Source organism: Lynx rufus, unplaced genomic scaffold, assembly GCF_022079265.1.
Source record: "Lynx rufus isolate CCGP_SWC_20201006 ecotype Redwood Valley unplaced genomic scaffold, mLynRuf1.p SCAF_16, whole genome shotgun sequence".
Classification (NCBI taxonomy): domain Eukaryota; kingdom Metazoa; phylum Chordata; class Mammalia; order Carnivora; family Felidae; genus Lynx; species Lynx rufus.
Window position 1 is genome coordinate 3019824 of NW_025814830.1, and position 23424 is coordinate 3043247.

The 23424-nt window shown below is 51.8% G+C and overlaps 2 protein-coding genes across 3 annotated transcripts; both read left to right on the plus strand.

Annotated features, from left to right (window-relative positions):
* Positions 1-9784: 9784 nt before the first annotated feature.
* CUNH19orf84 (chromosome unknown C19orf84 homolog) lies at positions 9785-11202 on the plus strand. The gene is made up of 2 exons (XM_047079027.1): positions 9785-9819; positions 10674-11202. Exons 1-2 carry the CDS (start codon positions 9785-9787, stop codon positions 11200-11202), a joined length of 564 nt encoding a protein of 187 aa, XP_046934983.1.
* A 1331-nt stretch (positions 11203-12533) lies between these two features.
* LIM2 (lens intrinsic membrane protein 2) lies at positions 12534-18671 on the plus strand. Of its 2 annotated transcripts, XM_047079285.1 has the most exons (5): positions 12534-12744; positions 12776-12843; positions 16924-17086; positions 18159-18293; positions 18525-18671. In XM_047079285.1, the coding sequence occupies exons 1-5, from the start codon at positions 12534-12536 to the stop codon at positions 18584-18586; spliced, it is 639 nt and encodes a 212-aa protein (XP_046935241.1). In that variant the 3' UTR covers positions 18587-18671. The 2 variants fall into 2 exon arrangements, with proteins under 2 accessions (XP_046935241.1, XP_046935242.1); XM_047079286.1 differs by lacking the exon at positions 12776-12843 and having other exon boundaries at positions 12534-12708; positions 16937-17086.
* The last annotated feature ends 4753 nt before the right edge of the window (positions 18672-23424 follow it).

Genomic DNA, 23424 nt, shown 5'->3' on the forward strand with positions numbered 1-23424 from the left:
CATATAAGGCAGCCCGAAAAGGTTCAGAACTTAAAGAAAGAACAGATGTTAATCCAGGAGAATTTAACAAAACCTCTTAATTTGTCTACCCAAGGTAATCGTCAGTACTAATGAGCTGAGGGGCGCCTGGGTGGCTCAAGACAGTTGAGCATCTGATGGGTTTTTTTTTTAAGTTTATTTGTTTATTTATTTATTTAGAGAGTGTGTGGGAGGGGCAGAAAGAGAGGGAGGGAGAGAGAGAATCCACACTGTCAGCGCAGGGCCTGATGCGAGGCTCGAACTCACGAACCGTCAGAACGTGACCTGAGCTGAAACCAAGAGTCGGATGTTCAACCCACTGAGCCACCCGGGCACCCCAAGCATCTGCCTCTTGATTTTGGCTCAGGTCATGATCTCAGGGTCGTGGGATCGAGCTCTGTGCGGGGCTCCACATTGAGCATGGAGCTGGCTTAAAATTCTCTTTTTCTCTCCCTCTGCCTCCCTTCCCTATTCATGCTCTCTCTCTCTCTCTCTAAAATAAAGTAATAATAATATAATAATAATAAGCTGATTCTTGCACTGGTTTCTTAGCCACTACTGGCAAGATTTATCTAATTCTGTTCATCCTTTTAGGGACTAAAGAGCCCTTCTCTCCACCCCCACCCCCCACCATAATCTTAGAAAGACAAAAACAAAAAACAAAAAGCAAATCGTCCACAGTGGCCAGCTGCGTGGACACAGTCTGGCCGCTGCTTCCTCCAGAGATGAGGTGACAGACTCTCTCCCTCTCTCTTTTTTATTGTTTATTTACTTTTTTTTGAGAGAGAGAGACAGAGAGACAGAGTGTGAGTGGGGGAGGACAGAGTGAAAGGAGACACAGAATCTGAAGCAGGCTCCAGGCTCCGAGCTGTCAGCACAGAACCTGAAGCAGGGCTTGAACTCACAGACCTCGAGATCATGACCTGAGCCAAAGTCAGTCGCTTAACAGACTGAGCCACCCAGGTGCCCCTGGGCTCTCCTCTCTTTATACCTGAAATGATTGACAGGACTCCTGTCCAGTCACAACTTTTCTCCTCGTTCGAGCCACTGAGAGGCAGGTTCTGACTTTTCTCTAATACAAATGTTACAAAGAAGTTAGCATGTAAAAATTTTGATGACTTAGGGCCAGATGTGAAAACTGAAGACCAGCTCATAACTTTTTTCCTTTTATTAATCACAGCTTACAAAACTTCCTTCTTGTGAATGAAATGGCCTGAGCTTTGTGGTACCAAGATCTCCTGGTGACAGTTTAACAATCACTCTGGTTCTCAGATGAAGATCACTGTGTAGCAAATAATGAAGAGGGAGAAAGAAAGGGGAGGGGGGAGACTTTGAGATGGAATTTTCCAAGGGTTTCGTGATGCAGATATTATGATCTCTGCTTTATAGCTGAGCAGACTGAGGCACCGGAGGGTTGCAGACGTGCCCAACACCACACGATTAGTAAGATTCAATCCCAGGCAATCTGATTCCGGAGCCCAGGCTCTTAGTCATGATCCTATATGGGCCTCCTGGTGAATTGTTGACCGGAGGTGTGGCTGGGCACCTGGGTGGCTCGGCCAGTTAAGAGATTCTTGGTTTCAGCTCAGGTCATGATCTCACGGTTCATGAGTTGGAGTTTCTCTCTCTCCCTCTCTCTGCCCCTTCACTCTCTCTGGAGCTCTCTCTCTCTCAAAGTAAATAGATAAGCTTAAAAAAAAAAAAGAGGTGTGGCAGGTACAGCACATGGGTAGGACAAAGGATTTGTCCTTGTGTCCAGATTCTACCACTTACTAGCAGAGTAAGTGTAGGCCAAGTGATTTTCCCTCTCGGAGCCTCTATTTCCCCCTGCATTCAAATGACGGTAACACCCTTGCTCAAAAGCGGGTTGTAATGACTGAATAGAGACTGTAAATATAGTGTATAAACTGTAAAGCATCATTTAGACATTAACTATGCTTATCTGAGTACAACGAAGTAGGATTCTTTAAGTATGGTGGAGAGCCTTCGGAAGAACAGAGAATTTATCTATCGGGATCCAAATCTCACGTTTGTTGAATGGCAACTATAATATGTGAAATCTTCTCAGCTCGTAAGAGGCTGCCCATTTGCATTAGCCATGGCGCCCCAGTCTGCAGGGGGGTTGCAAACAGCTTTGGAGAATAAGATACAGAGCGAGGGCGAGCACTGTGGTCACTGTCTCCCGTGCTCTTTCTGTTCTTCCTCCCATAGTCACCGTAGGAGCCCCGATTGGGCTGTTATTGGGTAGCTGGTGATATACCAGGGAGACCCCCTCAGACCTGTTTTGCCTTCTTCAGTGAGCCAACGCTCCTGGGGACAGCATGAAGTACAACAGTGAATTAGGTGCAAGGATTCAAGTTGGCCACTAGGAGCCAGTATACACAGAGTGAGGGAATTACGGACTCGGCTTAGGATCACCCAATGCAATCCCCTCATTTTAGAGACGGGGCTTAGAAAGAGGGACAGGGTCTTGCCTAAGGCCATGCGGCAAAGCGGCGGAAGTGAAACTCATACCCAGCCAGGTCCTAGAATGGATGAGCATTGACTGCACAGCATGAATCCCTTTTAACAAATTTGGAGCGGGGAGGATGCCGGAGGGGCTTCTGTTTCCATTCCTGTACCCCCAAATCCTGCTATGAGAGCCACCTTTCAAAGTTTGTATGACCTAGGAAATTTCTTTTTTTTGTAAGTTATTTATTTATTTATTTTGGGAGAGAGAGAGAGAGAGAGAGAGAACAAGCGGGGAAGAGGCAGAGAGAGAGAATCCCAAGTAGGTTGGGCACTTTCAGCTCAGAGACCAACTCGGAGGGCTCAGTCTCGCAAACCGTGTGATCATGACCTGAGCTGAAATCAAGAGTTAGATGCTTCACCGACTGAACCACCCAGGCGCCCTGACTTGGGAAATTTCAAGAGTGCGTTGCTAGGGCAACAGGTTTGGCCAGGGGTCACTAACTTTGAAATATGTGAGCTAAGGTCCTGACTTACCAATAACGACTTGGGACTCGGAGGGAGCGAGGACGGTGTTATCCGGGACTCTGGGGAAGGGCGACGTTGTGTAAATGAAAATACGAGTGACAACAGGCTTGGAGGCAGAAGACCCAGCCTGGACTTTCCCCCTTGTCACGTAGTCTCTATAACCAATTCATTAGGAGCTATCAGCCCCAGGAAGTATAAATACAAAACAGCTCTATGTTTCTGATCACTGATGATCCGATCATTCTCTCTCGAAACATTTTTTCCTCAGGTCATCTGACTGGCTCAGTCAGTGGAGCATGTGACTTTTGATCTCAGGGTCATGAGTTCAAGTCCCTATTGGGCATAGGGCCTGCTTTAAAAAAAAAAAAAAAAAAAGAATATTTTTCTTCTCAGCTCCTAACTATGTCTCAGATCCTCTGCTCAGCCTGGTCCTAAGCCTTCCCCTCAGATTCCTCTCCATCCAGTTCAGGCTGGGACTTGCCTCCTTGGAGAAGAGAGGGCACCAACCATCCTGGACACATCTTTTCTCCATCCCCATTTAAAGCCCCGGTTTCCCAAAGTTTGGGGGCCTAGAGGAGGGATGGGCATGGGGACAAGTGACTCTTGACCTGACTGGCCACAGCAGTAGCTCCTTGTTGGCTGAAGCCTTCTCCGGGCTAACCCTGGATGCGTCCCAAGACCGGCTCTCTTGCGGAGCAAGAAGGTGAGAACCTGGGTGGGTCCAGTGAGGTTTTCTGAACTCCTCTGTTTTTTGATTTGATTTGATTTTTTTAAGTAATCTCTACGTGTTGGGGCGCCTGGGTGGCTAAGTCAGTTAAATGTCTGGCTCTTGGTTTTGGTTCAGGTCGTGATCTCACGGTTCATGAGTTAAGCACTGTGGCGGGCTCCGCACTGACAGTGAAAAGCCTGCTTGGGATTCTCTCTCTCTGCCCCTCCCCCCACTCGTGCTTCTCTCAATTAAAAAAAAAACAAAACCCTTAAAAAAAGTAATCTCTAGGGGCGCCTGGGTGGCTCCGTCGGTTGAGCGTTGGACTTCGGCTCAGGTCATGATCTCGTGGTCCATGAGTTCAAGCCCCACATCCGGCTCTGTGCTGACAGCTCGGAGCCTGGAGCCTGCTTCAGATTCTGTGTCTCCCTCTTTCTCTGACCCTCCCCTGTTCATGCTCTGTCTCTCTCTGTCTCAAAAATAAATAAACATTTAAAAGAATTAAAAAAAAAAAAGTAATCTCTACGTACAACCTGTGGCTCAAACTTACAACCCCAAGATCCACAGTCACATGCTCTAATGACTGAGCTAGCCAGGAGCCCCTGGACTCCTCTGTTTCTTTTCTTTTCTTTTAAAGATTTTTTAAAGGTTTATTTTTGAGAGACAGACAGAGACAGAAAGAGATAGAGACAGAGCATGAGCAGGGGACGGGCAGAGAGAGAGAGACAGAACCCAGAGCAGGCTCCAGGCTCTGAGCTATCAGCACAGATCCCCACAAGGGACTCAAATTCACAAACTGTGAGATCATAACCCGAGCACATCTGAAGTCGGATGCTTAACCGACTGAGCCACCCAGGCGCCCCTGCAGGGTTCTGATTAGAAAGAAGGTATAACTTCTGGGTCAAAGTCTAAAGGTGAGCAGTCCCCCACCGCTACCTTGAAGGGTATGGGAAGAAAGCAGTGAGGTCAGAGCCTCTAGAGGTGGGGAGAGTCTCCAAGGGAGGCAAGAAAGGCGGCGGGGGAGTGGGGGTGTCGGGGGGGAAAGGGGGGGTATTAAGGGTGGGACGGCAGGGAGAGAAGCCCTCAAGACCAGGAGGCCCTGGTGCCTAACGGCACTTGGAAAGACCCCCAAGTTGGAAGGGTCCCCTGGAGGGGGACAGAAGTGGGGACTTAAGGGAACCCGTGAGCCCAGTAGGCTGGGAGGCCCTGAAAGTCCAGTCTTGGGACTACGCCCGAGGCCCTTGGAGGGGGGGGCAGTGGAAGGAAGGGGCTGAACCTAAGGCGGGGATGGGGCAACGGGGCTCCCTGGTGGGCCATGGAGACGCCTGCGCGGGATTCCCTCCCTCAGCCCGGGGTCCTGTCGCCCCTCCAAGCTTCGCTCGGCATCTCCAGGCCTGGGCTAGGTATCCCCGGACGCGGCAGAAGCCACCCTGCGGAAGCAATAGCCATCGACTCCATTGAATTCCATAGCAAAAAAGTCCGGAGTAAGCCCTGAGAGAGGACAACCAATCAGAGAGCGAGCCGAGTTCGCGCTCAGAAATATAGCCAATTAAAGAGCGAGGGTGCCGGCTCGCGGATCTGCGGGATGCGGGGAGGGGACTCGGCGCCAACGCGAGCTCACTCACCAATCAGAGCCGAGAATGACTGTCTCGCGCGGCTGTGTAACACGGAGTGGGCGGAGCTCAAACGCAACGCTGCTGGAGTTTCCCCACGAATCGGAAGTTTCGCTGCCCCCGACGCAGGAGTTGATTGGTCACTTGCAGAACTTGCCTCCCAATGTTGGAAAAACGGATGCAGGACATTCCCTTAGAGACACTAGAGCCCGCCTCCGCTCCCTAGCGTGGGAGGAGGGCCTTAAAGGGCCAGGTTCTTGGTAAGTCGACGTCGGACCTCTTCACAGAAATAGAAACAGTAGCAGAGCAAAATCGAAAGCCATTCCATTATGTTGGAATTGACCAGGAAGGGCTATCTCTCGAAGAAACAGGGGACCCCAAAAGTTTAAGCAGTTTGCTTTAGGTCACGGCCTTGTAAGTAGCGGAGCGGGGATTCGAACCTTCATTTCCAGGGCCTGTGTCTCCACAAAATAGCCACGCCTCTTTGGGATACGACATAACCAAAGGATGAGACCCAAATCCTAATCACACTCGCTGAGAAAGTTTTAGCTTCAATGATCAAATCTTTTCGGTCCAGCCACCTGGCCTTTGCTCACACCATTTCTTCTCACTCTAGACCTAGCCCAAAGGCCACCTCCCCTAAACAAAACAAAACACACAAAAAACCAAAAACGAAACCAACCAACCAACCCACCCTGCCCCTTGCTGGCAGGCAGCAAAGTTTTCCTGACCCCCTTCCCTCACGTCACCCCTTTGCCCCCAGGCGGCATTCCCTTCCCTCCCGGGCTTGGGGCTCTCACTGGCCTGTTCCAGTGTCCCGGCTCTGATCGCCCTGGAATGTTACCGTCGTCCATCTCTGTGCCTGTCCCCCACCCCTCAAGTCAGCCCTTCAAGGACCGGTGATACCTCCGAGCCATCAGCATCAGCCAGCACAGGACCTGGATTGGAGAGAAGGGCAAAAAGTGAAAGCTCGTATCTGGGCTTTCCCTTCCTTAAGGTGGGATGTCGTGAACCTTCTAGTTAAAAAAAAAAAAAAAAAAAAAGAAGAAGAAGAGAAAAAGAAAGAAAAGAAAAATCATATTCACTGGTCTGGCTGAAAACTTTGCATTATCCTCGATTCCTCATTAACTTATCACCCCCAGCAGCCCTGCTTGCTACAGGTTCTAACAAAATGCCTTCTAAATCCCTTCACATCTTCCCATTCCCACTCCCCTCCCTACAAGTCACTGCCACCCCTTGCCTGGAGGATAGCGGCAATTTCCCTGGGCTTCCTGCAACCACTCTTGGCGTTCACCACAGCCTATTCTCCAAACCGCTGACACTGTGCTTTGCTTAAAACATAAATCAAATTATGTCACACTTCTGCTTACAAATGTTCAAAGTCATCTCAATGTTCTAAGAAAAAAAAAAAAAAAAATCCAGTGTCTCCACTGCAGCCTACCAGGTCCTACATAATCTGGTTCCTGCTCGTGTCTCCCATCAACAGCACAGATATGAGCCAGGCTTTGGAGTTCAGATCTCCCTCGTGCCACTGACTAGCCCTGTGACCTCGCGTAACTTACTTAGACCCCTTGAGGCAAGGTCTGATCACCTGTGAAGTGAGGATTAAGTGAGTTAGAATTACTAATTAAAATAGACCTCTACTGTATAAAATGACAAACTGGTATTCCTCAAAATGGTCAAGGTTGTGAAAAGCCAGCAAAGACGAGAAGCTGCTGTACCACAGACGAGTCTGGTAAATGGTATCCTGCATCAGTTCTAGAACAGAAAATAGAGGACATTAGTGTGGGAACTGGTAAAATCCAGTAAGTCTGGAGTATGGTTAACAGTCATGTTAGTTTCTTAGTTGCAATGAATGTTCCACGACAATGGAAGAAGATACACAGTAAGCAAAGCTGGGTGAGGACTATATGGGAGCTCTCCTTATTATCTTTATAATTTTTCTGTAAATATAAAAGTATTCCAGGGGCGCCTGGGTGGCTCAGTCGGTTAAGCGTCCGACCTCAGCCAGGTCACGATCTCGCGGTCCGTGAGTTCGAGCCCCGCGTCAGGCTCTGGGCTGATGGCTCAGAGCCTGGAGCCTGTTTCCGATTCTGTGTCTCCCTCTCTCTCTGCCCCTCGCCCGTTCATGCTCTGTCTCTCTCTGTCCCAAAAATAAATAAACGTTGAAAAAAAAATTTAAACAAGTATTCCAAAAGAAAAATTGTATTTAAAAGCAAAGAGACCTATCCCTCACCCCCTCCAAGCTCTGCCCTTCCCAGTGCCTCAAACACTGTGCTCCTTCCACCCTCAGACCTTTGCACTTCCTGTTCCCTCCGCTAGGAATACTCAACACCAACGTCTTCTGGCTCCTTCCACAGTAGCCTTCCCTGACCATCTTATTCAACTAAACTCACTGCCCCCTGTGCTTCTCTGTCCCCTTGCCCTGTCTTCACACTTTCACAGTCCTTATTCTTTTAAAAACATTTTTAAAAGAAAACATTTTTAAAATGTTTTAAAAACATTTTTTTAGGTGTGCCTGTATGGCTCAGTTTGTTAAGCATCTGATTTTGGCTCAGGTTATAATCTCAGGGTTGGTGAATTCAAGCCTCCTGCTCTGTCAGCACAGAACCTGCTTCAGATCCTCTGTCTCTCTCTCTCTCTCTGCCCCTCCCCTACTCATGTTCTCTCTCTCTCTCTCTCTCTCTCTCAGAAATAAACTTAAAAATTTTTTTAGGGGCGCCTGGGTGGCGCAGTCGGTTAAGCGTCCGACTTCAGCCAGGTCACGATCTCGCGGTCCGGGAGTTCGAGCCCCGCGTCAGGCTCTGGGCTGATGGCTCAGAGCCTGGAGACTGTTTCTGATTCTGTGTCTCCCTCTCTCTCTGCCCCTCCCCCGTTCATGCTCTGTCTCTCTCTGTCCCCCCCCCCAAAAAAAAAAAGTCAGAAAGAAAAATTTTTTTTAATGTTTAATTTATTTCTGACATAGAGAGAGAGTGAGAAAGGGGCAGAGAGAGGAGAGAGAGAGAGAATCCTGAACAGGCTCTGAACTATCAGCGTGGAGCCCGACACGGGGTTTGAACCTGCAGTGAGATCATATCCTGAGCTGAAACCAAGAGCTGGATGCTTAACCGACTGTGCCATCCAGGCGCCCCCACAGAACTTATTCTAGGAAATGTATACTTGTGTCTTGTCCCTCTTGTTCTCTCTTAAGAATATGGGCTGTGTCTATTTTGTCCCGGGGCTCCACCCCCAAAGCCCAGTATGGGGCCTAGCATACAGTAGGCACTGAATACATATTTATTTTTTGAATACATACTTCTTAAATGAAGAGATTAAGAATGACTATCGTTTCCCAATAAAATACTACCAACACTCGCAGCAATAATGATAAGTAGCTCTCATTTGTTGAAACAAATTAGTCTAGACTCTGTGTTGACTATTTTACACAAGTCATATCTTTAAACCTCACAAGAACCTGAAAGGTAATATTCGCCCCATTTCTCAGATGGAGAAACGGAAGCACAGAGTCTAGAAGGACTGAAGGTCACAAAGTCAGTCAGAGACAGGGCCTGGGTGGAATCCAGCTCTCGACCCCAGCCCATTGACGATCCCCTCTGCCCTGAGGGATGTCCAGATGTCCAGAATTCCCTATCTAAATGCCCCTTTAGTCCTAAAGAACCATGGGCCCCCTGAGGAAACGGCCAGAAATGCAGGTGGAAAGAGAGGAGGGGGCTAATGCCCTGACTCCTGGGTCTGAGAGGAGGGGGCTGGGGGCTGGACTCCTGGGTCTGAGGGAGGAGGGGCTGGGGGCTTGGACTCCTGGGTCTGAGGGAGGAGGGCGCTGGGCGTCTGGACTCCTGGGTCTGAGGGAGGAGGGGCTGGGGACCAGGACTCCTGGGTCTGAGGGAGGAGGGGGCTGGGGGCTGGACTCCTGGGTCTGAGGGAGGAGGGCGCTGGGGGTCTGGACTCCTGGGTCTGAGGGAGGAGGGCGCTGGGGGTCTGGACTCCTGGGTCTGAGGGAGGAGGGCGCTGGGGGTCTGGACTCCTGGGTCTGAGGGAGGAGGGGCTGGGGGCTTGGACTCCTGGGTCTGAGGGAGGAGGGCGCTGGGGGTCTGGACTCCTGGGTCTGAGGGAGGAGGGGCTGGGGGCTTGGACTCCTGGGTCTGAAGGAGGAGGGCGCTGGGGGTCTGGACTCCTGGGTCTGAGGGAGGAGGGGCTGGGGGCCTGGACTCCTGGGTCTGGGGGTGGAAGAAGCTCAGGGGCTGTACTCCTGGGACTCAGGAGGTAGAGAGCTGCGACCCCAGATACGTGGGGTTGAGAAATTAGGTCCTGAGACCCCAGCGCCCTTTCCCGCGCCTCCGCACGCCCCGAAGGCCACGCCCCACTTTGAACAAAGTCCCTCCCACTTTCTTCCAGACCTCTCTCCGCCTCTCAGGGCCCTGAAGAAATTCAGGCGAAGGTGCTAGAAGAAACTCGGGAGATCTCTGCAAAGATGGAACAGCAGGAGGAAGGGACTGGGCCCGAAGGGTAAGAGACACGAGACCCTTCCCACGGGGAGAACAGAGACCAGAGAGGGAAGGGAACAGAGAAAATCAGAGACAGAGTGGACAGACTCAGAGAGACTATCAGGAAAAAAAAAAAATTTTTTTTTTCCAGTGTCATCAGTTGTTAGAAACAGAATCTTGGAGATCTTGTGGTCAGATGTGAGCGAGATACTTAGGGATAGGGACACAGATATTTGTGGAACAGGGAGAAATTTCAAGAAGGAATGAGAAGAAATTGGTGATGTCAGGAACAGTCACAGGGCTGAAGAAATAGTAATAATAATCGTCAGACCCAGGTCTTTAATATGCACCTTTGCTACTATGCGAGGCCATCTTTTGGTGTGAAAAAATTAAGGTTCAGCACGAGGAAATGATTAGCCCAGAAACACACCGTGAGCGAGGCAGCCTGGAGCTGGGTTCTGTCTGATGCTGAAGTTCTGGTAGAGCTGTCTGTCTGTCTGTCTGTAAAGAGAGACGGGAAGAAAGAATGAGACAGAGATAGAAAGAGGGCACCTGGGTGCCTCAGTCGGGTAAGCGTCTGACTCCATTTCAGCTCAGGTCATGATCTCAGTTTAGTGAATTCGAGCCCCACGTCGGGCTCTGTACTGACAGTGCGGAGCCTGCTTGAGATCCTCCTCCTCTCTCAAAAATAAATAAATAAACTAAATAAAAAAATAAATAAAAGGAGGGGGGCGGGGGAGAGAAATGGAGAGAAGGGGATAAGGAGGTCAGAGGTGGATGCCCAGCTCAGAGGACTCCCAGGAGAAGTGCGGGACCACAGTAGGAAGGACGTAAAGAGATGCCGAGATCTGCTGACCTGTCCTCTTGTCGTTCTAGGAACAACCCGTCCCTGCCATCACCTGGGCCTGAGCCGTGGCCCTCTGGGCCATTCCCAGCCTTGCCACCTTTTCCCCTGGGGACCCCAGATCCAGCCCACCTGGGGCTCCCTGAGAGCTTGGCCTCTGTCACCGTCCCCATCCGTCTGGACGCCCTCTCCTACCTCCTGCACAGTGCCCTGCTGGGGGCCTACACCTTTCAACAGTCCTTGCCCTCCTGCCCCTGCAACTCACAGGCGTGCTGCTCCCAGCCAGGCACCGCCACGAGGCCATCCAGGGGACGTGGGGGCTGGGACGTCCGACGCAGGCCAGGCCGGGGCCAAGGCCAGCCGCGATGGGGACCCAGAAGGGTGGAACAGCCGGAGAAGGGCTGGCGGGGGGGGTCTGGGGCTGGCCCCAAGACTCCCCCGGTGATGCCAGCCTCACCACCAAGGCTGCCTGCCCAGGATGGGAAGATGGAAGCCGGAGGTCGGGAGACACCCCGGGACGTGCCAGCTACTGCAGCAGAAAACTGGGACTCAGAATACTAGGACCCTGAGGGTGCAGCTCCCCAAACTCCTGAGAGGGCCCCTCAGGGTCACCAGGAGGGTTTTCCTGGAGCCCCAGGGTGACCTGAGCTATGGCAGAGATGCCCCAAGAAACATCGTGCTCCCATCTCTTTTCCCCCAAAACCATAGCCTCCTGCCAGTCACCCCATGAAACATGGACCCGACCTAGGATCCCACACCAGAGAAAACCCTGAGCCTCACCCCCGTGCCCCAAGCCATCCCCAACTCCCCACCCCCCATTCCAACCCCATCTACAGTGACAACCTCAGTCCCTCCCATCCCCACCTTCCCCCGCAAGCCCTTTCCGGTCCCCACTCTCAATACCACCTTTCCAATCCCACTCATTGCCATTTCTGTCCCCATCTGCACCCTTGCTCCCAGCTTCTCTACCCACCTCAGGCCCAACCCAACCCTCAACTGTGTCCTACACTTGAGCCCTAGTCCAGTCCACCTTCGACCCCAGCCAGCCCCATCCCGTCCTGTTTCCCAGCCCCAACCGTGACGTGCCCTGTGACCCACCGGCAGAGAACCCCATTGGCCCAACAGACCTGCAACCTCCCACCCCTTTTCCTGCCCTTCGGTGCGGGGAGCCTGGTTGAAAAATAAATGGAAGACTTGCCCCATGTCTTGTGTCTCTGTGTGTGTGCTTACGCAGCTCAGGCTAACCCAGTGGGTGCTGTGAGCAAGGCCTGTGAAAGGGGTTAGGTCGTGGGGAGGGTCACAGAGAGAGGCCAGGGTGGCCGGGGCCGCGGGGAGGGAGGGCCTGGATCCCTGTTTCAGCGAATTCTATTTGGGGCCTCTGCCACCGGCCTTTGCCACCACTGCACTTCTAGCTGCTGGAAGCTTCTGGGCCACGGGGCCATTGTGTGGGGAGGCTTAAGGGATTTGGGGGACCCAGGCAGCAGAGAAGCCAGCAACCTGGCTCGGCTCAGTCTGCACAGAAGGGCCGAGGCAGACAGAAGGCTTGTCACAGGCTCTGCCACTCAGGTAGGGACCAGGCATCAGACCTGTAGACCCCTCCTCCGCCAAGATCTAGGGGTCCATCCTTCAGCTCCTTCCTCTCCCAGGGGCCTCATGGGGTCCCAGTCCCTAGCCCCCTCCTCACCTGGGATCTGGGAGTCCAGGCCTCCAGCCCCTCCTCCCGGGACCCAAGGGCCCAGCCCCCAGCTCCTTCCTCTCCCAGGGAACTGTTGTCCCAGCCCCTAGCCCCCTGGTCACCTGGGATCTGGGAGTCCAGGCCCCCAGTCCCTTCCTCTGCCAGGACCCAGGAGTCCAGCTCCTGACCCCACCTCTCGCCTTCTCCATAGATCACCATGTACAGCTTCATGGGTGGCGGCCTCTTCTGTGCCTGGGTGGGGACCATCCTCCTGGTGGTGGCCACAGCGACAGATCACTGGATGCAGTACCGGCTGTCCGGGTCCTTCGCCCACCAGGGCCTGTGGCGGTACTGTCTGGGCAACAAGTGCTACCTGCAGACAGAGAGCATCGGTAAGGCTCCGGGGCCGGGTCGAGGCCGTGCCTGGGGTCACAGGCCCTCTCGGGACAGGGGGCAGAGCCCCCCACAGGGCAGAACCTCTCCACCTGTTTTGCAGGTGGAGAACTGTGTGGTTCAGAGAGGGAAAGGGACCAGCCAAAGATCACTCAGCATGGAAGGGGCAGAATTGGGATTTCAGTATTTTCTTCTAGTACAGTTAGGAGATGTACGAGAAGTTAAGTAGAGAGGTGGCATTTCCCGGCACGAAATAGATGTCGGGTACAGCACTTGGGGCTGAGGTTGTCAGAACAGCATTTTCTAAGTATCTACTGTGTATCAAGAACCAGGTTAGGGAAGCGCCTGGGTGGCTCGGCGGGTTGAGCATCCGACACTTGATTTGGGCTCAGGTCATGAACTCACGGCTCGTCAGTTCGAGCCCCGAGCCAGGCTCTGCACTGACAGCACAGAGCCTGCTTGGGATTCTCTTTCTCCCTCTTTCTGTGCCTCTCCCCTGCTCTCTCTCTCTCTTTCAAAAATAAATAAACATTAAAAAAAATAAAGCGTTCATTGTTAAAAAAAAAAAAAAGAACTAGGTTAGGTGCTATGGGATACAGAAGTAATATGGACCCTAAATTTGCTAAGTACCGGATGGTAGTTTTTAATACCTACTGTGTGCCAGGCTATGTAATATATATGCCTCTAAGTACATGCATATGTATATATGTGCGTGTATATGTGCATATTATAATATATATTGCAAAAATGGGGATAAGAAAAGCTCTTCCAGCCTAGGGTTCTTGAAAGCTATATTATAATCATATATATTACATATATAAAATAATGTATGATATACTATATATCTCTATTATCTCTCTCCATATATATGTATACAAAATATATGTACATCCATGCACGTGTACATATATATTTGGAGAGAGATGCTCGCGTGTATTGTATGCTACTTTACATAATGTATATTGTATAACATGCATTATATATTAACAAATTAATAATATATAATGTTACATATTTTATAGGTACCAAATTCTAGTGGTAGTAGTAATAATGACCGGTATTTATTGAATGTTGTTGTGTCCTACACGCTGTTCTAAATGCTTGACGTGGATTAATGCCCTTTGGTCTCCCGACAACACTGAGGGTGACACTTCTGCGAAGAAGACATGAGATGCGCCCTCAGAAAACCAACCATTCTCTTTACGGGGCTCGGGAGGAGGAGACAACCCTCCTGAGCCCTTCCACCCGGATTTCAGCCACCCCGGCTCACTGAACCTGCCTAGGGGAGGCAGCCGGAGGCCCATTTTGCAGGAGGGGTAAACTGAGGCAGGAAGCAGGGGAAAGATTTGCCCCGGCCTCAGGTTCCAGAGCCCGGTCTGCCTCCTGACTTCACGCGCCCCTTTCATTCCTGGCGGTCCCCTTCATCCCATGTCTACCATTTCTCCTGCTTCAGCCTGGGAAAGCCCCGGGGACAGCCCCCCCCCCATCTTATCTGTGTTGGGGGTGGGGGAGAGGGAGGCACGACGGATCACATCGATAGATCGATAGATCGGTGCAGCTTCATCTGACCTCAACGCCGAAATCCTCAGGGACATCCCTCACCCTGACTGATTGCTGGGGAGCTGTCCAAGCAGCTGGCTCGACTTGCCCATCATCTGTAACTTGCTCGCCAAAATCAGAGCAGGGGACGCGAGCTTGCAAGGGGCCAAACCCAGCCACAGACGCGTGTGTCTGGCGGTTTGAAGGTTTCTGAAGCGTCTGCCAGGACTTTTTTTTTTTTAACTTAAAAAACACTGTTTTTGAGTATTTATTTTTGACACACACACACACACACACACGTAGAGAGCGAGCAGGGGAGGGGCAGAGAGAGAGGGAGACACAGAATCTGAAGCAGGTTCCAAGCTCTGAGCTGTCAGCACAGAGCCCGGGGCGGGGCTGAACTCATGACCTGAGCGGGTTTACCGACTGAGCCACCCAGGCGCCCCAGCGTCTGCCAGGATTTAAAAATTTGGAGATTTGGGCGCCCCCAGTCCTCCAGGCTTTTATCTTAATTAAAAAAAAAAAGTTTATTTACTTACTTTTGAAAGAATGAGAGATAGATAGCACGTGAGCGGGGGCGGGGCGGAGAGCGAGACGGAGACAGAGAATCCCAAGCAGACTCTTCAAGCTCTCAGCATAGAGCCCCATGCGGGGCTCGAACCCAGGAACCGCGAGATCATGACCTGACCCTTCACGGACCGAGCCACCCAGGTGCCCCCGGACTTTAAAATACCCAGCGGGCATCTGTAACTTCCTGGGGCTGCCATTACAAAGGACCACAGACTAAGTGGCTTAAACAACAGAAATATACTGTCTCACGGCTCTAGAGGCTGGAAGTCTAATATCAAGGTGTCAGTAGAAGCGGGTCCTTCCGAGGCTGTGAGGGAGAATCTGTTGCCTGCCTCTCTCTCCTGGCTTCTGCTGGTCATCTGGCAGTCTTTGGCATTCCTTGGCGTGTCCGAGCGTCATCCGGATCTCTGCCCTCACCTTCACACGGTGCCCCCTGCGTGTCTGTCTTCCTCCAAACCTCCCCATTTGAAGAGGCTACAAGTCATTTTGCATTAGGAATCCACTCTACTCCGGTATGACCTCATCTTCACTAATTACAGCTGCAATGACCCTATTTCCAAATAAGGTCATATTCTGGAGGGGGGGGTTAGAGGTTCAACACACGAATTTGGGGGTTCGGGGAGAGACCCGAATGGACCCAACACAGCACCCACGGAGAAACTGCCAGCCGTTTTTCTTGGCGGCGTTCGCACAAGACAAAAAGACTGCATTCTGCAAAGACCCGGACTTTGTACTTTTCGGTGGCAGGATCCAAGCTCTGCCCCGGGAGCACAGCTGTTCTCCGTGCTCCCAGAGACAGAAGAGGCAAGCAGTTAAGAGCAAGGGCTTTGGTGCCTGGGTTTCAAGGCCAGTCCTACTGCTAATTATGGGACTCTGGGCACGTCGCTGTACCTCCGAGCCTTGGTTCCTTCACCTGAGAAATGGGGATAAAAATAGAACGTCCAGCTTAGGGAGGGAAACCAATAGACTCATGCATGGAATGCATGCCCGGCACGCACTTGGCAGCTGCTGAGTGGAGAATGAGATCATAACTGTTATTGCCAGGGCATGTCCTAAAGGGCCAACGCAGAGCCAAGCACCGAAGAAGAATAGTGCTCAGTGCCCCACATTCATTTGTTCAGCGGGTGCGAGGGGTGTTGCGGTGAATGAGAAAGCAAGACCTTTGTCCTCACGTAACTGAGAAACCAGCAGGGAGACACAGATATAAACAAGTTAAAGAATAAATAGACAGGGGCGCCTGGGTGGCTCAGTCGGTTGGGCGTCCGACTTGGCTCAGGTCGTGGTCTCGCGGTTCGTGAGTTTGAGCCCCGCGTCGGGCTCTGTGCCGACAGCTTGGAGCCTGAAGCCTGCTTCAGATTCTGTGTCTCCCCTCTTTCTGCTCGTGCTCTGTCTCTCTCTGTCTCTCAATTATAAATAAAAGTTAACAAAATAAAAATAAATAAATAGACCATTTTCTTTTTCTTTAAAGTTTATTTATTTGAGAGAGAGAGAGAGAGAGGGAGGGAGGGAGGGAGGAGGGGGAGGGGCAGACAGAGATTCCCAAGCAGACTCCCCAAGGTCAGTACAGACACTCATGCAGGACTTGAACCCACGAACCGTGAGGTCATGACCTGAGCTGAAACCAAGAGTGGGACGCTCAACTGACCGAGCCACCCGGGTGCCCCTAAACAGGCCACTTTCAGATATGGGCAAGTGGTGTTAAGGAAATGAAAGAGAGCGGTGGGAGGGAGGACAGGAAGTGATCATCAGGGAGGAGTGGCTTTCATTCGTTCCTGTACGTTCATTCATCCACCCAGTGAACGTTGTGCTGGGGGGTATTTGTGATGTAGAATCCTATCCTCGGGGAACCATCATGCTGGAAAGGGAAACCACCTGGGGGGGGGGGAAGGATGTTGCCTGAGGGCTGAAAGGGTGCTTCCTAGAGGGGATTTGGGAGCTGGGCTGTGGAGGACCAATGGGAGTTTGCCAGGTGAAGAGGACAGTGTGTGTTTGCAAAGAGGTACGGGACGAGCTGGGTCAGGCAGGTGGAGAGAAGCAAGGCATTCAGGCCTCAGAGGCAGCCCCGTTCGCCGCTGAGGGCGGGGGTGGCAAGGGAGTGACCTTCTGGTGCTACCACAGCTTACTGGAATGCCACCCGGGCCTTCATGATCCTGTCGTCCCTGTGCGCCACCTCGGGCATCATCATGGGTATCCTGGCCTTTGCTCAGCAGCCCGCCTTCACACGCCTCTCCCGGCCCTTCTCCGCGGGCATCCTGTTTTTCGCCTCCAGTGAGTGGCCCCCCCCTTCAACCCCCTCCTCCCCCCCCCCCCCGTCCACTTCCCCACTCCCACCCACTCCCATTTCCTGCCCGTTTCCGTCCCGAACTCCACTCTCATCCGGGGTTCCACACCCATCCTAGTCTCACCCCGGCCCCAACCCCAACTCCGAGACGGGTTCTAATGCCTCCTGCCAGTCAACCTCTTCTGACCGCAGCTGCGACCCTGCGGCTCAGTTCCACCCAGAGCCGGCATCACACCCCACTGGTTTGAGGGTGCCATTCCCAGCCAGGCTGCCCCTACGTGGGTTGCGGGTGGAGTCCCTGGGCCATCTGCCCTTTGGACCAACTGCTGCACATTCAGGGGTTCCTGGGACCCGGTCAGGTTCAAACATTCGCCAGAAGAACTCATGGCACTCAGGAAAGCACTAAGCTCCCGATCATGGATTTATTATGAAGGATACAACTCAGCACCAGCTAAATCAAGAGATGCGTAGGGGTGGAGCCTGAGAGGGTCTTGAAGGCAGGACCCCCGCCCCCTACCCCAATAGCCTCCCCGGGGGATCAGAGCACACCGTGGAGCACATTGAAGTGTTCCCCAGCCGGAAAGCTCCAGCACTCCACGATGGAGTCGCTGATCACATGACTGAGCTTAACCTCTAGCTTCCTTCCCCCGAGGTTCGTCTGATGCCCAGTGACTCAAAGCCCCACCTGTCTGTTCTGTTCCCGAGGCTGGTCTTTCTGGTGACCAGTTCCTACCTAGGGTCATCTCAGCTCATCAACATAAATTCGTGTTGACCGGAGAGGCTCAGCAAGAACAAAGACACTCCTATTACCCAGAAAGTTCCAAGGATTTAGTGTCTCCCTTCCAGGAACCAGAGCCCCAGACCAGCCCAGGCAAATTCTTTATTGCACAGCACAGCCCCGGCCCATCCTCGCCCCAACCCTACTCCCCTCGCATACTTACCTTTTTCCTTTCCCACCCCCACCCGGCCCTCCCCCTTCCTCAATCTCATTCCCACCCTCACCTGCAAACCCTACCCCACCCCTTTTCCCTCCCCCCTCCCCCCACCTTCTCTCTCTAGCCTTTTTTGTCCTGTTGGCCTTGGCCATTTACACTGGAGTCACTGTCAGCTTCCTCGGTCGCCGCTTTGGGGACTGGCGTTTTTCCTGGTCTTACATCCTGGGCTGGGTGGCCTTGCTCATGACCTTCTTCGCAGGTAAGGGGGCTTGGGGGTGGCAAGGTCAGTATCCATGGCAGAGTGGGCGGCACTCTAGAGGGCGAGATGATGGGGTGTCCCACACGGGCCTCCCAGCACAGCACGGAGCCAGAAGGCAGACTGCAGGTCTGCAGACACGCAGGGAGGAAGAGAGTGCTGTGTTGGGGTCTTGGGTTGGGAACCCAGCCTAGAAGGACTTGGGGGGGTCAACTGGGATCTCTTCTCACACAGGGATTTTCTACATGTGTGCCTACCGGATGCACGAATGTCGGCGCCTGTCTGCTCCCCGCTGAGCCCAATGTACCCCGACTTCATCTGGAAGTGAAAATAGGGCCGCTGAAAAAGAGGGGGAGGGTCTAGAGGCTACAATCCTGGTTCCTTGTGGGCAGGAGGGGGCCCAGTCCTGGACTCTGGGTGGGGGGGGGCCTCTGATTTCTGCATCCCAAGGGGGAAGGAGGAAGAGTGGGGCCTGGTGGGAGGCAGTTGAGAAGACCCGAGGTCCAGCCCATGATGGGGGGTGTTAGAGAAATGGAATCTCCATTAGAGCGACTTTTTGAGAGTCTAATAAAACTGATGTGAAACGACTGACGTGTGGTTCCTGAGGGGTTGGGGTGGTGACAGGTGTGAGCGGTGGATGGGGTGGGGGTAATTGTACTACTGAGGCCTAACCCGCTCAGTTTGTGTGGGGACAGGCACAGACATCAACCACACAGTCCCCACCCAGGTGTTAACTACCCTTCAACTTCTAGGAAACTGATGTGTCGGGCCGATTCTGACAGCAATTCTGATGTGTGTGTGTGTGTGTGTGTGTGTTTAATGTTTATTTAGAGAGACAGAGCATGCGCACAAACTGAGAAGGGGCAGAGAGAGAGGGAGACAGAGCATCTGAAGCAGGCTCCACGCTGACAGCACAGAGCCCAGTGCGGGGCTTGAACCCACAAACCGCAAGATCGTGACCTGAGCTGAAGTTGGACACTTAAACGACTGAGCCCCGGGCGCGTCTGAAGCTTTTTATCCCACATCACCAAGTAACTCACTTCTGACACTGTCTGGTGGAGGTAGCATCAGATCCCTCAGGTGAAGGGCTCAGTCCTACAGACCAGCCCCCCAGCCCTGCCTCATGCTGTCACAAGTGCAGGGGGTCACCGGGCTTCTGGTCGACCAGCAGTAGCGTGGAGTTTTCCCCCACTATCCTGGGGTTTGGTTAATTTGCCAGAGCGGCTCACAGAACTCAGAGAACCATTTTACTTACCAGATCACCAGTTTACTATCAGAGGGTATAACTCAGGGACAGCCAGACAGAAGGGATGCACAGGGCAAGGTGTGGGGAAAGGGCATGCTCTCCAGGGGGCCACCCTCCCCATTTTCCACGTGATCACCGACCCAGACGCCCTCTGAACCCAGTCCTCCTGGGTTTTTCTGGCGACTTCATTGCACAGGCGTCATCACTGACCACTGGTGATTCTCAGTCTCCAGCCCCTCCCTCCCCAGGTGGGGGGCAGGGGCTGAAACTTCCAACCATCTAGTCACGTGGTTGGTTCCCCTGACAACCTGCCCCTACCCTCCGGTGCTTTCTGTGAGTCGCCTCATTAGCGTAACAAATACACCTTCAAGGCTCTCCTCACCTATGAAATTCCAAGGCTTTTTAGCAGCTTTGTGCCAGGAACGGGACGAAGACCAACTATGTACACGTTTCTTATTATGAATCAGCAAAGCGGTGCGAAAACAGGGTAAATGAAAAGATCTGTACAGAAAAACCACCTCGCTGTCCGCTCACACCGTCTCCACGGAGCTCTCCTAGCCGCCCTGCCCCTCCCCTCCCCGTGTGGGTCCCTCCAGTGGAAACACCCCATCTCCGATCGGCACCCCCTCCTGCACCTGCCTGTTCACACACCATTCATGACCTTGATCTTCTCATTCATTCACTCATTACCTCATTCAAGAAGCTGATGCCTATTGCCTTGAGATTTACGGATATCTATCATAAAATAATAAGACTCTTTAGCAAGGCCGGTACTAATGATAAGAATATTAATTAGAACCTATGCTCAAACTGTCATGTTAATAGAGGCTTCCTCCCTGGAAATATTTATTGGGCCCTCCACAAATAACAATAGTACCGTATTTATAGAGGCTTGCTCTGATAATAATGGCAATTGAGGCCATCTCTAATAATAATTTATTGAGGCCTATTTAAGTGGACATATTTACTGAGGCTTATGCCAGTAGTCATATTTATAGGTGTTTTTTTTTTTTCTGGCAATACTAATGATGTTGTAACTCCAGACTCCTCTCTAATATCCACTTGAAAGGAAGAGGCGTCACAGATCTCGAATCTCACGTATCCTGGTCTCTCCCACGTCCCTAACGGCCTCCCCATCTTGCTCCATTGTCATCCATCTCTTCCAGCCAAGAATGTTGGGATCATTCTCAGATGCTTTGTTTCGTCCCACACCCCATGTCTGATTCGTCAGCAGGTAGCCTTGGCTCTACCTTAAAAGTGTGTCCAGAATTTGACTCCTTGCTCATCCAGTCACCCTGCTGATCTGGCCTCACCTGGCTTAGGGTCACAGTCCCTCAACGGGCTCTATCAGTGCCCCTACCCATGGCCTGTCCACTGTGGTCCTTTCTCTACGCAGCATTAAAAAATTTTTTTTTCCAGTTTATTTATTTTGAAAGAGAGAGAGCAAGAGAGAGAGCATGCAAGCAGAGTGGGGGCAGAGAGAGAGGGAGAGAGAATCCCAAGCAGACTCTGCATTGATAGTATGAAGCCCCATGTGGGTCTCGAGCTCACAAACCTTGAGATCATGACCTGAGCTGAAATCAAGGGCCGGATGCCTAACTGACTGAGCCACCCAGTTGCCCCTCTACACAGCATTTAGAGGGATTTTTGTGAAAGCATGATTCAAATCACGTTATCCTCTCAATCGCCTCCCCCCCCGCCCCAGGTGGCTCCCAGTTCGGATGAACAGCTAGCCGATCAAGGTCATACAAGGTGCCACATGTTCCAGACCCTGCCACCTCTTTGACTTAATCCTCCTTCCCTGACTACACTGACAGCGTGGAACCTATTTGGGATTCTCTCTCTCTCTCTCTCTCTCTCTCTCTCTCTCTCCCCCTCTGCCCCTTCCCTGCTTATGTGCATGTGAGCGCTCACTCTCTCTTTTCTCAAAATGAATATTTAAAAAATAATAAAATAAAGGGAAAGAGCATATAACCCATTTGTAAATTATAGGCTACACAACTGGAAAGCATTACTTTTCCATGGATAATATACACAACACATGTACTGCCTGCTTTACATATGGTAGCAGGTATTTTTTTTTTTAATTTTTAAAATTTATTTATTTTTGAGAATGAGAGAGACAGAGCACGAGCAGGGGAGGGGCAGAGAGAGAGGGAGACACAGAACCCGAAGCAGGCTCCAGGCTCTGAGCTGTGAGCACAGAGCCCCATGTGGGGCTTGAACCCACGAACTGTAAGATCATGACCTGAGCTGAAGTCAGACGCTCAACTGACTGAGCCCCCCCCAGGCGCCCCTGGTAGCAGATATTTTTATTACTTTTTTTTAAAGTTTACTTATTTTGAGAGAGAGAGAGAGAGAGAGAGAGAGAGAGAGAATCCCACGCTGGCTCCATGCCGTCAATGCAGAGCCAGACACGGGGCTAGATCTCATGAACCCGTGAGATCATGACCTGAGTGAAACGAAGAGTCAGACGCTTAACCAACTGAGCCACCCAAGTGTGCCAAGATTTGTATTTTTTATTTCTTTATTTTTTTATTTTTTATTTTTTTTAATTTTTTTTTCAACATTTATTTATTTTTGGGACAGAGAGAGAGAGACAGAGCATGAACGGGGGAGGGGCAGAGAGAGGGAGACACAGAATCGGAAACAGGCTCCAGGCTCCGAGCCATCAGCCCAGAGCCTGACGCGGGGCTCGAACTCAGGGACCGCGAGATCGTGACCTGGCTGAAGTCGGACGCTTAACCGACTGCGCCACCCAGGCGCCCCTATTTTTTATTTTTTAAAGTAATCTCTACCTACGGTGTGGGGCTTGAACTTGTAACCCCAAGATCAAGAGTTGCATGCCCTTCGGACTGAGCCAGCCAGGAGCCCTTCAGCTCACTATTTTTAGCTGACAGTTTCCATCTAACATTCTTTATTTTTTACCTCAGAGTGGATACATTAAGCTAGATTCTACTCAGCAAGGAGACTAACAGACTTAGTACCTTTTTATCATCATAATAGACTGCATTAAATATTATTAATAGAGTAGGCCTCAGTAGAAATGAGGGCATCTTCCATAATAACCGTTTATAAACAGCATTCACTTCTTTACTACAGTGTAGGTTCAGTGAGAGTGAGGGTCTCATGTGCCTTCTACACCAGTGTTTCCCCGGAGCCTGGCATACTGCCTGACCTATAAGAGGCACTGGTTGGATTATTTCCAGAAGCCTCCTATGGGCCAGGCCCTTTGCTGGGCCCTGGGGGCCCCCAAATTAATCAGGCCTCGTTCCTGCCTCGGAGTTCTTGACGTCTGAGCATGTGTGGAAAGTGGTGGAAGGAGAGACACTTTGGATCACGCCCAGTAAAGGTGGTCCCGGGAGATAATAATTGGGCTAGGGGTGTGGGATTAGCGTCCCGGACTGTGGGTGGAGGCTTCGGATTGGAGGACCTCAGCTCTGAAGACAGAACCAATAGAATAGAAAGACCAGGTGTCTAGGTGATCCAGGTGGGCCTGAGGACTGGGCAGAGTTTCTGCAGGATGGAGCCTCAGAAGGAATTCCCTGGGGCTGGGAGAGGCTGGAGAAAGTTAGAAGGGACTGGGGTGACCTGGAAACACTGGTGGCACTTGGGCAAGACTGGCAGAGACCCAAGGAGACCAAAAACTGGGACAGTGTCGGGGAGCCAGGGACCTGAGGTCTTGGGAAAAGCTTCAACACACACATCTTGTCAAGAGAAAAGATGGAGGTTCTGGAGGACAATTCCATTTGCAACGTCACGTCAGCTGATTCAGGCTCTCCTGGAGGCCGTAGTCTGTCCTTATTGGCTTGAGGGCCATGTGCTGGAGGGCACCGAGAACCTGGGCCCACAGTCAGCCTTTGATGCCAACAACTGCGGAAGCCTGTT

Excerpts from the sequence above, each read along its gene's own strand:
- CUNH19orf84 (XM_047079027.1), top strand. The coding sequence starts at position 9,785 with ATGGAACAGCAGGAGGAAGGGACTGGGCCCGAAGG. Across the intron at positions 9,820-10,673 it reads GAAGGGACTGGGCCCGAAGG|GAACAACCCGTCCCTGCCAT; the intron begins GTAAGAGACACG and ends TTGTCGTTCTAG.
- LIM2 (XM_047079285.1), top strand. The coding sequence starts at position 12,534 with ATGTACAGCTTCATGGGTGGCGGCCTCTTCTGTGCCTGGGTGGGGACC. Across the intron at positions 12,745-12,775 it reads GGGTCGAGGCCGTGCCTGGG|CCCCCCACAGGGCAGAACCT; the intron begins GTCACAGGCCCT and ends CAGGGGGCAGAG. Across the intron at positions 17,087-18,158 it reads CATCCTGTTTTTCGCCTCCA|CCTTTTTTGTCCTGTTGGCC; the intron begins GTGAGTGGCCCC and ends TTCTCTCTCTAG.